The sequence below is a fragment of the Theropithecus gelada genome, chromosome 6, assembly GCF_003255815.1.
Source record: "Theropithecus gelada isolate Dixy chromosome 6, Tgel_1.0, whole genome shotgun sequence".
Classification (NCBI taxonomy): domain Eukaryota; kingdom Metazoa; phylum Chordata; class Mammalia; order Primates; family Cercopithecidae; genus Theropithecus; species Theropithecus gelada.
The window spans coordinates 169,400,343-169,416,452 of record NC_037673.1 but is presented as its reverse complement, the minus strand read 5'-3'; the positions used below and the strand labels follow the sequence as shown (position 1 = coordinate 169,416,452).

Sequence of the window (16,110 nt, the reverse complement as noted above, 5' to 3'; positions counted from 1 at the left end):
TTTTTTTTTTTTTTTTTTTTTTTTTTTTTTTTTTTTTAGCCCTATGACTATATTAGGTGACACGAAACTGCTCATCGCTCCTGTCATCGAGGCCCCTGGCCCAATGGCAGGCTGAATCCCCCTCCTCTGGCCTGGTCCCGCCTCTCCTGCCCCTTGTGCTCAGCGCTACCTGCTGCCCAGACACATCCAGAGCTGGCCGGCGGGTGCGCGGGCGGGCGGCGGCACCATGCAGGGAAGCTGCCAGGGGCAGTGGGCAGCGCCGCTCTGTGCCGCCCACCTGGCGCTGTGAGACTGGCGCTGCCACCATGTTCCCCAGCCCTGCGCTCACGCCCACGCCCTTCTCAGTCAAAGACATCCTGAACCTGGAGCAGCAGCAGCGCAGCCTGGCCGCCGCCGGAGAACTCTCTGCGCGCCTGGAGGCCACCCTGGCGCCCTCCTCCTGCATGCTGGCCACCTTCAAGCCAGAGGCCTACGCCGGGCCCGAGGCGGCTGCGCCGGGCCTCCCAGAGCTGCGCGCAGAGTTGGGCCCCGCGCCTTCACCCGCCAAGTGTGCGTCTGCCTTTCCCGCCGCCCCCGCCTTCTATCCGCGTGCCTACAGCGACCCTGACCCAGCCAAGGACCCTCGAGCCGAAAAGAAAGGTGAGGAGGAAACACAGGCCCCCTTCTCCCCTCCTGGGTCGCTTTCGCCCTCAAGAAACTCAGGGCCAGGAGGAGGAGACACGCGCCCCTGGGCCGAGGGCTGGGATCCGGCGGGGGGCTCAGAATGTAAGATGCCTGGTGTTGTCGCCAGGGCTCCCGCGCGCCGCGTCCAATCGGAGATTCAGAGGAAATGCCAGATTGAAAGGATCAGAAGCAAGAGACCAAAAAACATTTACCCCCGGCCTAACAAAGCCCCGGGCGGCTTCGGCTCTGCTCCTGGGTCTGGTAGGAAGTTGAAAAATCGGTTTATGGTAGACAGAACAGAGAGACAATTAGATAATCTCTGTTTTTAAATCTCCTTTGGATTTACGGATCTTTTTAAGAATCTGATGAGAACCGCTAAACAGAAATTGAAATGTTGCTCACAGACACGCTTTTGCGTACAATCGGAGGAGGGTCCTGGACCTTCTTTCTGCAGCCCACCCGCGACCCGGGTTTCTGGGCTCTTTCCTTCTTTGCGCCAGGAAAGTGAAGTTTGGGATCCAGGGCCTTGATTTTAAAATGGGATACCGCGGAGCCTCTGGAATCTGACTTCGCTTTATTTTTTCAGCACAACTTCCTGGCGCTGCCAGGGCGGAGAGGTTCCCTCGTGGAAAAGTTAGGAAAGGTTGCGCTACCGCGGGCGCGGGGTAATGGACGAGATGGGTGCGGGATCATCCTGCAGGCCAACCCAGGATCCGGGAGGGAGGCCGGCCCTGCCGCAGAAAGGGGCCTGCTGGGAGACCCTCGCTCAAGGCAGGAGCCCGGGCGATTCCCGGGAGGCCGCAGGCGCTGGGCGAAGGCCGCTGTGAGCCGGGAGAGAATTCGGAGGTTGAGGAATAGAGGCCTGTGAACAAATTCGGGCGGGCACCGCGGCTAGAACTGATCGCTACCAATTCGAGGAAGCCAGCAAGGCAGGTTCCGAGGCCGCCTGCCCACCCGCGGCTTCTTGGACACTGCGCAAACCCTGCTGCGGCCAGGCTGGAGCCTCCGATCACCAAACCAACACTCCTGGCCTTCTGTTTCTTGATTCCTTAATTTTGAGATAAGACTGTCCCTAAGAGTGAGGCCTCGGCCTCTGTTGGTTTAACTTCTCAAACCAAACTAGCCCTAATTCAGTTCACCCCAGAGCAACACCTGGTTTTATTTATTTTTTATTTTTTCATTTTTATTTATTTATTTATTTATTTATTTATTTATTTATTTATTTATTTTTGCAGCCTGAAATTTTAAGTCACCATCTGTCTCTCTCACCAGGGTGTGAACTGCCCCGAGGGCAGAGATCTCTCGTTTTGTTCTCCAGAGCCTTGAGCCGAGCCTGACTTTCGACAAATGCTGAGTGAGACGTGTCGGTGGCTCCCAGTGCACTTGGCAGAGTGAGCCGCAGCCAGCTGGGCTCTCCAGGCAGGACAGAGTGGCATCCACGAGGATCCCTTACCATTATTGTGCGGCCGCGCTCCGTAGGTCGAGCCGCTCTTACCAAGCGTCTCTCTGCCTCTCTGTTCCCCCTCAGAGCTGTGCGCGCTGCAGAAGGTGGTGGAGCTGGAGAAGCCAGAGGCGGACAACGCGGAGCGGCCCCGGGCGAGACGGCGGAGGAAGCCGCGCGTGCTCTTCTCGCAGGCGCAGGTCTACGAGCTGGAGCGGCGCTTCAAGCAGCAGCGGTACCTGTCGGCCCCCGAACGCGACCAGCTGGCCAGCGTGTTGAAACTCACGTCCACGCAGGTCAAGATCTGGTTCCAGAACCGGCGCTATAAGTGCAAGCGGCAGCGGCAGGACCAGACTCTGGAGCTGGTGGGGCTGCCCCCGCCGCCGCCGCCGCCTGCCCGCAGGATCGCCGTGCCAGTGCTGGTGCGCGATGGCAAACCATGCTTAGGGGACTCGGCACCCTACGCGCCTGCCTACGGCGTGGGCCTCAATGCCTACGGCTATAACGCCTACCCCGCCTATCCGGGTTACGGCAGCGCGGCCTGCAGCCCTGGCTACAGCTGCACCGCCGCTTACCCCACCGGGCCTTCTCCAGCTCAGCCGGCCACTGCCGCCGCCAACAACAACTTCGTGAACTTCGGTGTCGGGGACTTGAATGCGGTTCAGAGCCCCGGGATTCCGCAGAGCAACTCGGGAGTGTCCACGCTGCATGGTATCCGAGCCTGGTAGGGAAGGGACCCGCGTGGCGCGCCCCTGACTGATCCCACCTCAAGAGCTCCCTGACTCTCCGGGGGAGAAGGGGCTCCCAACCTGACCCTGAGTCCCCTGGATTTTGCATTCACTCCTGCGGAGAGCTAGGAACTTTTTCTGTCCCACGCGCGTTCGTTCTTGCGCACGGGAGAGTTTGTGGCGGCGATTATGCAGCCTGCAATGAGTGATGCTGCAGCCTGGTGTCTTAGCTGTCCCCCCAGGAGTGCCCTCCGAGAGTCCATGGGCACCCCCGGCAGAACGACCAGTGAATTGGGACTGAGCCCGGGCACACGGGGCCTGAGATCCGACCGCCCATTCCGCGAGCCAGGGCCGGGAGCCCGGGCCTTTGCTATCTCGCCGCCACCCGCCCACGCACCCACCCACCCGTATTTATGTTTTTACCTATTGCTGTAAGAAATGAGAATCCCCTTCCCATTAAAGAGAGTGCGTTGACCCCGCACGTGTGCTTCTTTCAGCTTGCGGCGCTTCAGAAACAGGAGAGAGGTGGCCGCCCAGGATTGGTCTCAGGTCTCAGGCACAGGCATTCGCTGAGCAAATTGATAACATTGATACTAATAAAAACTAACCCTTGCTGGAACCATACTGGTTCCGTGTTGGGCACTTTCTGAGATTGTCTCATATAATTCTCAATAATCAAAAAAAAAAAAAATCCTATTTTAAAGTTTAGAAACTGAGGCCCGGAGGGATTTAAATGACTTACCTGCGAGCAAATAGCCAGTACTAGTTGAACTCAGGTTAAACTCTGGTTGTCTCACTTCAGAGACCGCCTTCCCTGTGCTCCCAAGCTCCCCTCCTTGAATCCTAATATGTGCCAGGCACGGTTCCAGGCACTGGGCATTAAATGGAAAGCAAAAGAACCTGGGCCCTCTGTAGCTGGAGGGCACTGTGATCATCCCACTTAAAAGAACGCCTTAACCTGTTTACAGATGTAAAGGCCAAGAACCCAAGCCCTTGTCAAGCGTTCTCAGGCTCCTCAGATGCCACCTTGGGGCCTCATCAGCTGCCCGCGGGACTGAGTGCTGGGGCTGGGCCCCATAGAGGTGTCTGCAGAGGGTGCTCACCTCTAGCCCTGGTGAGGCCCCATAAATTCACATGGTCCAAGGGAGCCCCTAAGCCCTAACCTTACTGATGTCCTTTCCTTAGGGCATTTAATTTCACCATAGTTCTGACCAACAAGTGTTACTACTGTCCTGATTTTATAGATGAGAAAACTGAGGCTCTGTGAAATCAAGTTTAAACCCTGCTTGTTATGGGACTTGCTCACTGCATGCCTCCGTGGTGGTGGTGGTGATGGTGGTGGTGGTGGTGATGGTGGCGGTGGTGGTGGTGGTGGTGGTGGTGGTGGTTGTTGTTTGTAAAATGAGGGTAACAAACATACCTTGCTCTCATCCTGGATCGCCAGTCAGCAGGTGCTGGGACCTGACCTCCAGCTTCTCTATCACCAGCCCCAGAGCCTGAGGAACTAACCCAGGATCTTTTTAAGATGCTGATTTAAAAGAGACCAAAGCCGGGGGAGTTGAGGATTTGTTTTCTCACTGGATATGGATTTTTCTGATATTTTGCCCAGGAAGCACTGAGTTGGAGGCCTGGGGCATTGGGACATCCGGCTGATAGCCCCCGATACAGCCAAAGCATTGTTTGTGGCAGTCAGGCACCGAGTGCTTCTGAATGTTCCCCTGACTCCCAGTAAGAGTTGCCAGGCTGGCCTGGCACAACCAGGAGCTGTCCTACTGCCTCACCAGGAACCATGCAGCCCTGCCAATGCCTGTGTTATCTCTCTGGGTAAGTGCCACATGCCCGTGGAAGAGGGGAGGATGCCAGGAGGTTCTAAGTGCTACCACTGTCTATACCCAGTGTTACCACTGGACACAGTGGGATACAAGGGCAGTGGAGTGCAAGCAGTCTACCATCGCAGGGTTCTGGGCTGTGCTGTGGGAAGGGAGAGGAAAGGGCTATGCTCAAGGCTGGCTGAGTAGAAGAAGGGACCTGAAGGTCCGAGCCAGCTGGCAGCTGGAGAGGGCCATCAGGAGTGGAAGCAGGATGGTCACCTCAGCCCTGGCATTCCGCCTCCTGGGCCTAGGCCCCTGCTGTGAGCCATTAATGTGTTCCCATCTCAGTCTTATGGAGGGGCACGCCAAGGCTCCTCCAGGTTGCCAGACCAGCTCCTGAGCAGGATGGTGCTCTCCTGCTAGGCAGTCCCAGCCCACAGCCCCAGCAGGCGGCCTTACTCACACAACTGGGAAATCCTATCCGAAATGACCCATATTTGCTCTTAATCAGATCACTGTGGCCTTGGTCCTGCACTCATGTGGGTCTTTTTCATCTTACAGGTGTCTGCAGTAACATTAGAAATAATATTTATTTCACTTAACCTTATACCACGAGGATTTCTCCATGATACCTCCCTCTTTATGTGTCATACTGTCCCTTCGGAGATCAGCTGAGTGAGCTAGGATCTCCTGCAGCTTTCCCAAAGCACTCACAAAGGCTCACAACGGCTGGCTGGCTGGCATCTGCCAGGGCTTACCAATGCCAGCACCCCCGGCTAAGTGTATACAGGAGTTCTCTCACCTAACCCACCTTCATTTGCAGACCGGGAAACTGAGGGGGTTACATGGATGGTCAAGATCATCCAGTCCCTAAGTGGGAACGGGAGCTGGGAAACACACAGGGTACATACTGGGGAGCTTGCTCCTGAAGCCAGAGCCCGCCACACTGTGGATGTCTCTCCAGTAAAGATGCAGCCAGACTGGCTCCCGGCGGCGCTGAGCGGACCCCAGACTCTTGCCAGTGGGGTGAGAGTCTCAGGCCTCATATCCGGGCTCATGACTGGGCCGTAGATGGCAGAACTCAGGGAAGCAGCACGGACTGCCCTCGCCTGACTGGAGCGAGGCTTTACCGCCTGGGCGCTGAGTCAGGGAGCCAGGGCTCAGGCCGGGACAGGGTCAGAAGTACCTTAAACTAACGACGCCCCGTGTTTACATAGCGACCCCCACTCCAATTATGTCGGTGATATTTGTTTTGTTTTCAATTGCTAATTGCATAAACGATGCATTCAGGGTAAGAAAACTCAACCGGCACAGAGAAAAGCAAAACAAAGGAGAAGTATGGGGCGCCTCCGAGGTGGCAAAGCCAGCGGAGATGAGGGTGGCGCAGGCATGAGCTCTCCATGCCCAGGGCGCCAGGGAGGCACCTAGGGGACTCATTTCATTTCTAGTATTTTTAGAAAATCGAACAAGAACACGCCGCAGCTTAAAAAAAAAAAAAAAAAAAAATTGGAGATAAACAGCGAGGTTAAAAAGAAAAAAATCGGGGAAGGAAGGTAGGTTTATTTTAAAAAGAAAGGAAAAAAAATCAGCTGGGTGGTTCCTGGCAAAGGCGGGCCGGGGCTGGGGGTTCCCAGCACTACAGGCCAGTCCACCGCCTCCCACCCGGCCGCGCCGCACTGACTGGCCCCGCCGTCCCTTCCTTTCCTCGGGTCATTCCCAGCCGGCAGGCACGTGTTCGGCCAAATCAGAATGGCTTCTGTCGTTTTATTTTGTTTAGATTTCACCTTAAGTGGACGCCACGTTGTGTATCTAAATACCTGTATTTTTAACAGACGCGCAGAAGCCGCAGGGTTCACCGCAGACTCTCTTCACTCGGTCCCGCGCGACAGTAGCACCGTCTTCCCCGCAGCGCCGGCCCCTCGCATCCTCACGGGAGCATTCCGGGCTCAGGCCCTGCGCTTCTCTGCCGCAGGCAACAACCTTGTGGCCCCTAAGGCTTGCTGACTCCCCTACCAGGCTGAGCTCCTGGAGAAAGGGACCTGTGGCCTGCGTTTAATTTATCACTCTCAGAATTTACCGCGTGCCAGGCACTGTTCTGAGCTCTTTACAAGTGAACCCATTTAATCCCTTTTTATGCCTCTGGGTTCTCGTGAGGAAACAGATGAAGGATTCATTTTAAACCCAGAAAGGAGGAGTATGTTGCCCAGGGTCACACAGCTGGTCAGTGTCAGAGCTTGGTTTCAAGCCCAGGCAGGCTGGTTCCAGAGCCCCAGTACGTGGTGTGATCCCATCCCCAGTTCAGGACTGGCAAAGAGTAGGCGCCAAGAAATGTTTGTCTATTAAAGTGTACACACATGATATTAGCTAACAACTCCTGGATGATTTCTATGTGCCAGGCACAACAAATGACGAGAGAAGCACGCTTCTTAACTCCCTTTGAGCCTGAGAGGAATCTCAGACGGGATGGTGGCAGCTGGGACTCCAGGGATGCAGCCTGGCCCTCTTGCTGCGTCTCAGAGGAGAGCTTACCCCAGTGGTGGGCAGTGAAGACACCCGAGGGCACCCTCAGAGCACCATGGGCTCCCCACCCTGCCGCAGCCCACAGCTGCGTGGAATAACAGTATGGATTATTGCCTAACATCTGTTGGTGCTTACTTTGTGCCAGGCCCAGGGCTAAATGCTTACCCTGCAAATCTCATTCTGTCATTTTCCAAAGAGGAAATTGAAACCCAGAGAAGTTAAAAACATCACCTACCTAAGGCCACTCCAGTAGTGTGGAGTAGGGAAACTGGTGCTGGAATCCAGATGGTTCCAGAGAGCCCTAGCTCTTCAACCCACTCTCAGCAGCTCCCAAACTTGCCCGAAGACACAAACTGCCTGGAGGCCCGGACAAACCCCAACCCCTGCCTGCCCCAGCTCCCTTGAATTGGACTCCCCAGGGACAGGCCCTGCGGGACTGCATTGGTGTCCAGGTGATTCTCATCATTTGGCAGGTTGGAGAACCACAACCGCTACCAGCAGAGGCCCCAGACTGCCCAGGCTCCAGTTCTTGAGGGCCTGCGGGAAACTGGAGTCAGATTTCCCCTCTCCAGGCCCTGCTCTTCTATCTCAGGGTCTCTGTGTGTTTGCTGTGATCCAGTGGCTGAGACACAAGCCAGGCAGCCCTGGGGACCCTGGGCAGGAGAGTGGAATGGTGGAGGCTGGGAGAGAGAGACTCTGGGACATGCCTGTCTCAGTCTGGACCCCAAAGCCATCCCTGTGGCTTGTGAAGCTCAGGTCCTGCCAGTGCTGCTATGGAAAGAAGAGCAATTTGGGAGGACTATTCAGAGACAGTTCATTTGTTCTACCCAGATCCTAAACTCCACATCAGAGTCCTGCAGGAAGTAGACTAGGGGCAAACCAGCCTCCATGGGGGCTTACAGTATGCCAGGCTCTCTGTGTGAGCTCACTGATGCCTTGAAATCTGCTGTTCATTGTGGAGTCCATTTTACAGATAAAGAAAGTGAGCCTTAAAATGGTTTTGTTGGGGCCGGGCGCAATGGCTCATGCCTGTAATCCCAGCACTTTGGGAGACCCAGGTTGGCGGATCACGAGGTCAGGAGATTGAGACCATCCTGGCTAACACAGTGGAACCCTATCTCTACTAAAAATACAAAAAATTAGCTGGGCGTGGTGGCAGGCGCCTGTAGTCCCAGCCACTTGGGAGGCTGAGGCAGGAGAATGGCCTGAACCCAGGAGGCGGAGCTTGCAGTGAGCAGAGATCCTGCCACTGCACTCCACCCTGGGAGGCAGGGTGAGACTCCGTCACAAAAAAAAAAAAAAAAAAAAAAAGGTTTTGTCGGGCCAGGCATGGTGGCTCATGCCTGTAATTCCGGCACTTTTGGAGGCTGAGGCAGAAGATTGCTTGAGCCCAGGAGTCTAAGACCAGCCTGCGCAACATAGGGAGACCTTGTCACTACAAAAAAAAAAAAAAAAAATTAGCTGGGCATGGTGGTGCATGCCTGTGGTCCCAGCTACTCAGGAGGCTGAGGCAGGAAGATCGCTTGGGACGGGGAGGTCACGGCTGCAATGAGCCATGATTGTGCCGCTGTGCTCCAGCTGCACTCCAATCTGGGCAACAGAGTAAGACTTTGTCTCAAAAAAAAAAAAGTTTTGTCACTTTCCCTATTCCTGAAGTTAGAAAGTAGCCAAGCCAAGTTCCATCACCAAATGCCTGTCTTTCCAGTATACCCCAACCTATCCCCAGTATCTTGAACTCCAGCTTAGCAGACATCTTGAAATGGTCTCATATTAGCCTCACAGCACTCTCCTTACCCCCTGCCCCTGACTGGGTTTCTCTGCCCTCAGCTTTTTGGGTGAGATCTTTAAAATAAGTGGCTATAGGCTGAAGATGCCTCCTGCAATTAACCAGTTCACCCAGGCCCTGGACCACCAAACAACTACTGAGTGCTTAAGCTGGCTCACAAGTACAGACCAGAGGCAAAGCAAGAGAAGAAGCAGAGGCTTTTGTCCCAGGCCAAGAAGAAAGCTGCCAGCAAAGGGGACATCCCCACTAAGAGACAGCCTGTCCTTTGAGCGGGATTTAACACTGTCACCACCTTTGTAGAGAATAAGAAAGCTCAGCTGGTGGTGATTGCACACAACGTGGATCCCATTGAACTGGTTGTCTCCCTGCCTGCCCTGTGTCACAAAAGGGGGGTCCCTTACTGCATTATCAAAGGGAAGGTAAGACTGGGAAGTGTAGTCAGTCCACAGAAAGACCTGCACCACTGCCGCCTTCACACAGGTTAACTCAGAAGACAAAGGAGCTTTGGCTAAGCTGGTGGAAGCTATCAAGACCAATTACAACGACAGATATGATGAGATCTGCCATCACTAGGAAGGCAATGTCCTGGGTCCCAAGTCTGTGGCTCACATCGCCAAGCTCGAAAGGCAAAGGCTAAAGAACTTGCCACCAAACTGGGTTAAATGTACACTGTTGAGTTTTCTGTACATAAAAATAATTAATATAAATTTTCTTTCAAAAAATAAAAAATAAGTGGTTATATGGAAAGGAGTTTGCATTTTCAATTAATGCAACCATTCATTATTCATTATTGTCCTTCTGTGGCCCTTCATAAATTCCCATGCAATTTCAGCAATAGGAAACATGTATTGCTAACAATGTTAGTTTAGCTTTCTCTTTACAAAAAAAATTTTTAGGGATGGGGTCTTGCTCTGTTGTCCAGGTTGGGCTTGAACTACTGGGCTCAAGCAATCTTCCCACCTCAGCCTCATAAATAGCTGGGACTACAGGTGCTCCACCATGCGTGGCCTCTTCCTGTAAATTAAAAAGAATAGCTTCCCCTTCCCCCCAACGCCAGGCAAATTTGATGCTTAATTATCACCATATTTGTTCTCTCTGGTGGCTATTTTCACATCTTTCCATGATCCAGATTTCCTAACCACCTAGTGTAAACTCTTCAAAAGCCTTTCAAAAATATTTGAGGCTTAAACAATGTAAATAAATAAATGATGGTTTGAAATATCCCTAAATGTTTTCCAGATTCAGTGCACTCTTAATCAAAGGGCTAAGAGTACATTTGTGTATTCATTACAGAATGAATAGAATGAATATTCACAGCTGAACAGAAACTTCACATGCAAGTGTAGAGAGCTAAGAATAGCCAAGAAATTCTTTTTTTTTTTTTTGATGACGGGGTATCACTCTGTCACCCAGGCTGGAATGCAATGGTGCAATCATGGCTTACTGTGTCCTAGACCTCCTGGGCTCAAGCTATCCTCCCACCTAAGCCTCCTGAGTAACTGGCACCACAGATGCACACCATCACGCCCAGCTAATATATATATATATGTGCGTGTATGTGTGTGTGTGTGTACAGGTGGGGTCTCCCTATGTTGCCAGATTGGTCTTGAACTCCTGGGCTCAAGCAATTCTCCCACCTCAGCCCCCCAAAGCATTGTAAGTTCTGATGTGAGCCACCGTGCCTAGAGTCCAGTCACACAGGCTGGAGTGCAGTGTCATGATCTTGGCTCACTGCAGCCTCAACCTCCTAGGCACAGGTGAGTCTCCCACCTCAGCCTCCCGAGTAGCTGGGACTACAGGTGCATACCACCATGCCTGGCTAATTTTTTGCATTTTTAGTAGAGATGGGGTTTCAACATGTTTCCCAGGCTCGTCTCAAACTATGGGACTCAAGCAATCCATCTGCTCAGTCTCCCAAAGTGCTGGGATTATAGGCATGTGCCACTGCACCCAGCCCCAAGACATTCTTCAATAAAGAAATAAGGAAAATGAGGTGGGGGGTTCTTTCCTATCAGTTAACAAGGCTTGTAAAGCTATGGTAGTTAATACTGTGATACTGACACAAGGGCAGAAAAATGGACCAATGAGACAGAATAGAGTGCCTAGAATCAGAAGTACACATATACAATCTATGAAAGGGTTAGTTTTGTTTGGGGAGAGGTGAGATTTGTTTTTTTTATTAAAAGAAATTTTTTTTGAGACAGGATCTTGCTCTGTCACCCAGGCTGGAGTGCAATGGCACGACCACAGCTCACTACCCTCTTTACCTCCCAGACTCACTCGATCCTCCTGCCTCAGCCTCCCAAGGAGCTGGGACTACAGGCGCCACCACACCCAGCTAGTTTTGTTGTTGTTGTTGTTGTTGTTGTTGTTGCTTATTGTTATTGTTGTTGTTTGCAGAGACAGGGTTTTGCCATGTTGCCCAGGCTGGTCTTGAACTCCTGGCCTCAAAGGATCCTCCCACCTTAGCCTCCCAAAGTTCCGGGATTACAGGCAAGAACCACCACACCTGGCCCAGAGGTATTTTTGAAGTTCAGTGGGGAAAGGGTGAACTTTTCTGCAAGTGGTTCTCCAGAAGATTAAAAAAAAGAGAGAGAGAGAGAACATCATTCACAAAATCAAATCAAGGTTAATTAAAGACCCACCTGTGAAAAGCAAAACTATGTAACACTTAAAAGATAACATAGACAAATATTTTATGACCTTACCGTAAGAAAAGATTACTGAAACATGACTCCAAAAAGCACAACCCTTAAAGGAACAGCTGGACTACATTAAAATTTAAAATCTACACTGAAGCCCAGGAGTTAAATCCATACTCCCCAAGACACCGCACAAAGAGTGAAAAGACAAGTCAGGCCACAAAGTAGAAGATATTTGCAATACATATAGCCCACAAAGCATTAGCACCAGAATAGATTGTGAAAACCTGACACTCCTCCTGGCCACTGCACTCCAGCCTCTCTGACTTCCTTACTGTTATTCCAACAAGCCTGGCACTTCCTGCCTCAGAGTCTTTGCACTGGCTGTTCCCTTTGCTTGGAATGTCCTTCCCCCAGAATGTCTGCCTGGTGAATTCCTCATCTGCTTCCAGTGTTTACCTAAATGTCACCTTATCATGAGGTCTGTTCCTAGTACGGTATTTTAAATTGCACTCCTATGCACATGCTCCTGGTAGCCCTACATTGCTCTGGTGTGTTTTTTTTTCAATTAGACTTTATCATATCTAACATACGGTTTTGTTCAATGATGTATATCCCAAGCACCAGAAAGAGAGCCTGGCACTTGTAGGAGCTTAGAAAAAATTGATGCTGAATAAATGAATGAAGACAAATTACCAAAAGGAGGAAAATGGGCAGGAGAAATGAACAGGGATTTCAAGGAAAAGGAAGTACAAATAGCCCCAAAATATATTTTAAAATATATGTTATTTATTACTCAGAAAAACAAAAAGTCATGATGAGACAATAGACTTCATATACCAGATTGGCAAAAATTAGAATTGGGAGAGAGTAAGCATCGATGGGAACTCTTCTTCTGGTAGGGGTGTAACTGAGGCCAAAGACTTTAGAAGCCAGTTTGGCACAACTTAGTAAAGTTGAATACAAGCCTACCCAAGATCCAGCAATTCCTCTTCTAGGAATATACACCAGGGATAGTCTTGCATATGTGTACCTAAAGACATAAGTAATGAAGTTCAAACAGCCTTGAGTGTAAGAGTATGGCCTTGAAACCACCAAATTGCCTATCTAGAGTTGGACAAAGTTATAATTAAGTTGTAGGAAATTCACAGAGTGGAATATTATACAGCAGTGAAAATGAAAGTGCCACAGCCACACTCAACAGCATGAATCTGTCTCAAAGATGAATCAATGCTCTAAGGTGAGCAAAAGAAGCAAGTCACTGAAGAATATAAACGATGTGATTTATTTTACATAATAGTCAAAATAAGTGAAACAAAATGATGTTTTAGTTAGGGATGTGCACCTGGATTTCAAAACTATAAAGAAAAACAAGGGAATGGTTAACTCAGAATTCAGATAGTGGTTGCCTCTGGGGGAGAGAAAGAAAATCGCAATGGAACGGAGATTTCAATGGGAGCTGTGGTCCACGTTATTGTCTGTGTCTTGGTCGGGTGATGGGTACTCATGTTCATTTGATTATTCTTTAAGCTACACATATACATGATCTTTATTTTTATTTTACTATGTAACTTTTAATTGAGGCAAAATTTACAGTAAAGTGCATAAGTCTTAAGTGTTCAGCTCCACCTAGTTTTACAAACTATAATACTCTTTTGTGTATGTATGTAGCATAACTGTTTTTCACGATTTTTTTTGAGACGGAGTTTCGCTCTTGTTGTCCAGGCTGGAGTGCAATGGTATTATCTCAGCTCACCGCAACCTCCACCTCCTGGGTTCAAACAATTCTCCTGCCTCAGCCTCCCCAGTGGCTGGCATTACAGGCATGCACCACCACGCCCGGCTAATTTTTGTATTTTTAGTAGAGATGGGGTTTCTCCATGTTGGTCAAGCTGGTCTCAAACTCCCGGTCTCAGGTTATTCGCCCACCTCAGCCTCCCAAAGTGTTGGGATTAAAGGCATGAGCCACTGCGCCTGGCTATATTTCACAATTTTAACATGCATTTCCAAAATTAATCATGGACTTTCACTACTTCACTTAGAATCAGAAGACTCCACTTAAGATAAATATATATATACATATACATATATATATGTACACACACACGCACACACACACACATATAAATATTTTAAACAAAGTCTTGCTGTTACCCAGGCTGGAATGCAATGGTGTGAACATAGCTCACTGCAGCTTCAAACTCTTGGGCACACGCAATCTTCCTATGTCAGCCTCCTGAGTAGCTACTACTATAGGCGCTCACCACCACACCCAGCTAATTTTTAAACTTTTTGTAGAGACGGAGGTCTCGCTTCGTTGCCCAGGCTGGTCTAGAACTCCTGAGCCCAAGTGATCCACCCACTTCGGCCTCCCAAAGTGCTGGGATGACAGGAATGAGCTGCAATGTAACATTGTCAGAAAAAATTATGACCCTTGTGCCTAATCAAATCATAATTCATTTTTTTCCCTTTCAAAACTTAGTACAGAAATGCATTTATAACCAAATTTATGAGATTAAATAAGCACACTTCCATCATTTACTCAAGTTTTCATCCTTGTTTTCAGTAGATTCAGGTGACCTGGCCTTCCCCACCCCAAGCCCACCCAACCCGTTGTCTTCTGAAAACAATCACTTCCAGCTTGTAAAATAGTAAAATTTCACTAGGTCAAGGATTCTCAAACATTTTGGTCTCAGGAAACTTTTATATTGTTTAACAATTATTGAGGGCCTGGAGTGGTGGCTAATGCCTATAATCCCAGCACTTTGGGAGGCCGAGGTGGGAGGATCACTTGAGGCCAGGAGTTCAAGACCCACCTGGCCAACACGGCAAAACTCAGTCTCTAATACAAATACAAAAATTAGCCGGCATGATGGCACACACCTGTGATCTCAGCTACTCAGGAGGCTGAGGCAGGAGAATTGCTTGAACCCCAGAGGTGGAGGTTTCAGTGAGCCAAGATTGCACTATTGCACTCCAGCTGGGTGGCAGGGAGACACTGTCTCAAAAAAATAAATAAATAAAAACAGGCCAGGCGCGGTGGCTCACGCCTGTAATCTCAGCACTTTGGGAGGCTGAGGTGGGCAGATCACCTGATGTCAAGAATTCGAGCCAGCCTGGCCAACGTGGCGAAACTTTGTCTCTACTAAAAATACAAAAATTAGCCAGGGATGGTGGTGAGCACCTGTAATCCCAGATACTCAGGAGGCTGAGGCAGGAGAATCGCTTGAACCCAGGAGGCAGAAGTTGCAGTGAGCTGAGATTGCACCATTCCACTCCAGCCTGGTTGACAAAGCAAGACTCTGTCTCAAAATTTAAAAATAAAATAAAAATAAAAAATTATTGATGGCCCCAAAGAGCGTTTGTTTAGGTGGGTTTTATCTCTTGAGACTGATCATATTAGAAATTAAAACGTGAGAATTTTTAAAACATTAATACTAATTAATGTTTTATTAATGTGTGTTATTGACAGGGTGCGGTGGCTCACGCCTGTAATCCCAGCACTCTGGGAGGCCAAGACGGGCAAATCACAAGGTCAGGACATCGAGACCACGGTGAAATCCCATCTCTACTAAAAATACAAAAAAATAGCCCAGCGCGGTGGTGGGCGCCTGTAGTCCCAGCTACTCACAGCTACTCGGGAGGCTGAGGTAGAAGAATGGCATGAATCCGGGAGGCAGAGCTTGCAGTGAGCTGAGATTGCGCCACTGCACTGGAGCCTGGGCGACAGAGCGAGACTCTGTCTCAAAAACATAAAATAAAATAAATATGCATTATTAATACACATTAATCAATTTGTAACTATTTACTAATTCATTTCAAAATTATAATACACTCATTACATGAGATCTGAAATGAAGAATGAATGAGGAACAAAGATAGATGTACGTAAGTAAGCAAATCCTGACTATAAGGTGTAGGGTTTAAAAAGGGGAAAGCTGGCCAGGCAAAGTGGCTCATGCCTGTAATCCCAATACTTTGGGAGGCTGAGGCAGGAGGATCCCTTGAGCTCAAGGAGTTTGACAGCAACCTGGACAACATGGCAAAACCCTGTCTCTACAAAAATTAGCAGGGTGTGGTGGCATACACTTGCACTCCCAGCTACTCGGGAGGCTGAGGTGAGAGGATCACCTGAGCCTGGGAGGTCGAAATTGCAGTGAGCGGTTCACTCCAGACTGGGTGACAGAGTGAGATCCTGTCTTAAATAAATAAATAAATAAAAATAAGGCAGGGGTTGCAGGGAAGCTAGAATTAAAATACCAGACAACAATGACTTCTAAGTCAGGAGGAATTAAATGGAGTTAAAGTGTATTAGTTTCCAGAAAGAGGGTGGAGGTTTTGAATCACTGTAGATTTTTCCAGCAAGGTTGTATTTCTTGACCCGGCTGGCTGTTATATGGGTGTTACTTTATTACTAAGTAAAACTGGGAATATGTTTTTAGTAAGAAAAATTGTGACTGTGTGTTTTATGCCTCATGCTGTATGTATATCTAACAGTTAAAAATATGCTTTGAAAATG

General features: G+C 49.7%; 1 protein-coding gene across 4 annotated transcripts; it reads left to right on the top strand.

The window, feature by feature from the left end:
• The first annotated feature begins 37 nt into the window (after nucleotides 1–37).
• On the top strand, nucleotides 38–3,311 carry NKX2-5 (NK2 homeobox 5). 4 transcript variants are annotated; one of them, XM_025388293.1, is made up of 2 exons: nucleotides 38–639; nucleotides 1,936–3,311. In XM_025388293.1, exons 1-2 carry the CDS (start codon nucleotides 306–308, stop codon nucleotides 1,998–2,000), a joined length of 399 nt encoding a protein of 132 aa, XP_025244078.1. In that variant the 5' UTR covers nucleotides 38–305; the 3' UTR covers nucleotides 2,001–3,311. The 4 variants fall into 4 exon arrangements, with proteins under 4 accessions (XP_025244078.1, XP_025244079.1, XP_025244076.1 ...); XM_025388294.1 differs by having other exon boundaries at nucleotides 1,899–3,311; XM_025388291.1 differs by having other exon boundaries at nucleotides 2,192–3,306.
• The last annotated feature ends 12,799 nt before the right edge of the window (nucleotides 3,312–16,110 follow it).

Coding starts and splice junctions, on each gene's coding strand:
- NKX2-5 (XM_025388291.1), top strand. CDS start 306: ATGTTCCCCAGCCCTGCGCTCACGCCCACGCCCTTCTCAGTCAAAGAC. Junction 640..2,191: donor CCCTCGAGCCGAAAAGAAAG/GTGAGGAGGAAA, acceptor GTTCCCCCTCAG/AGCTGTGCGCGCTGCAGAAG.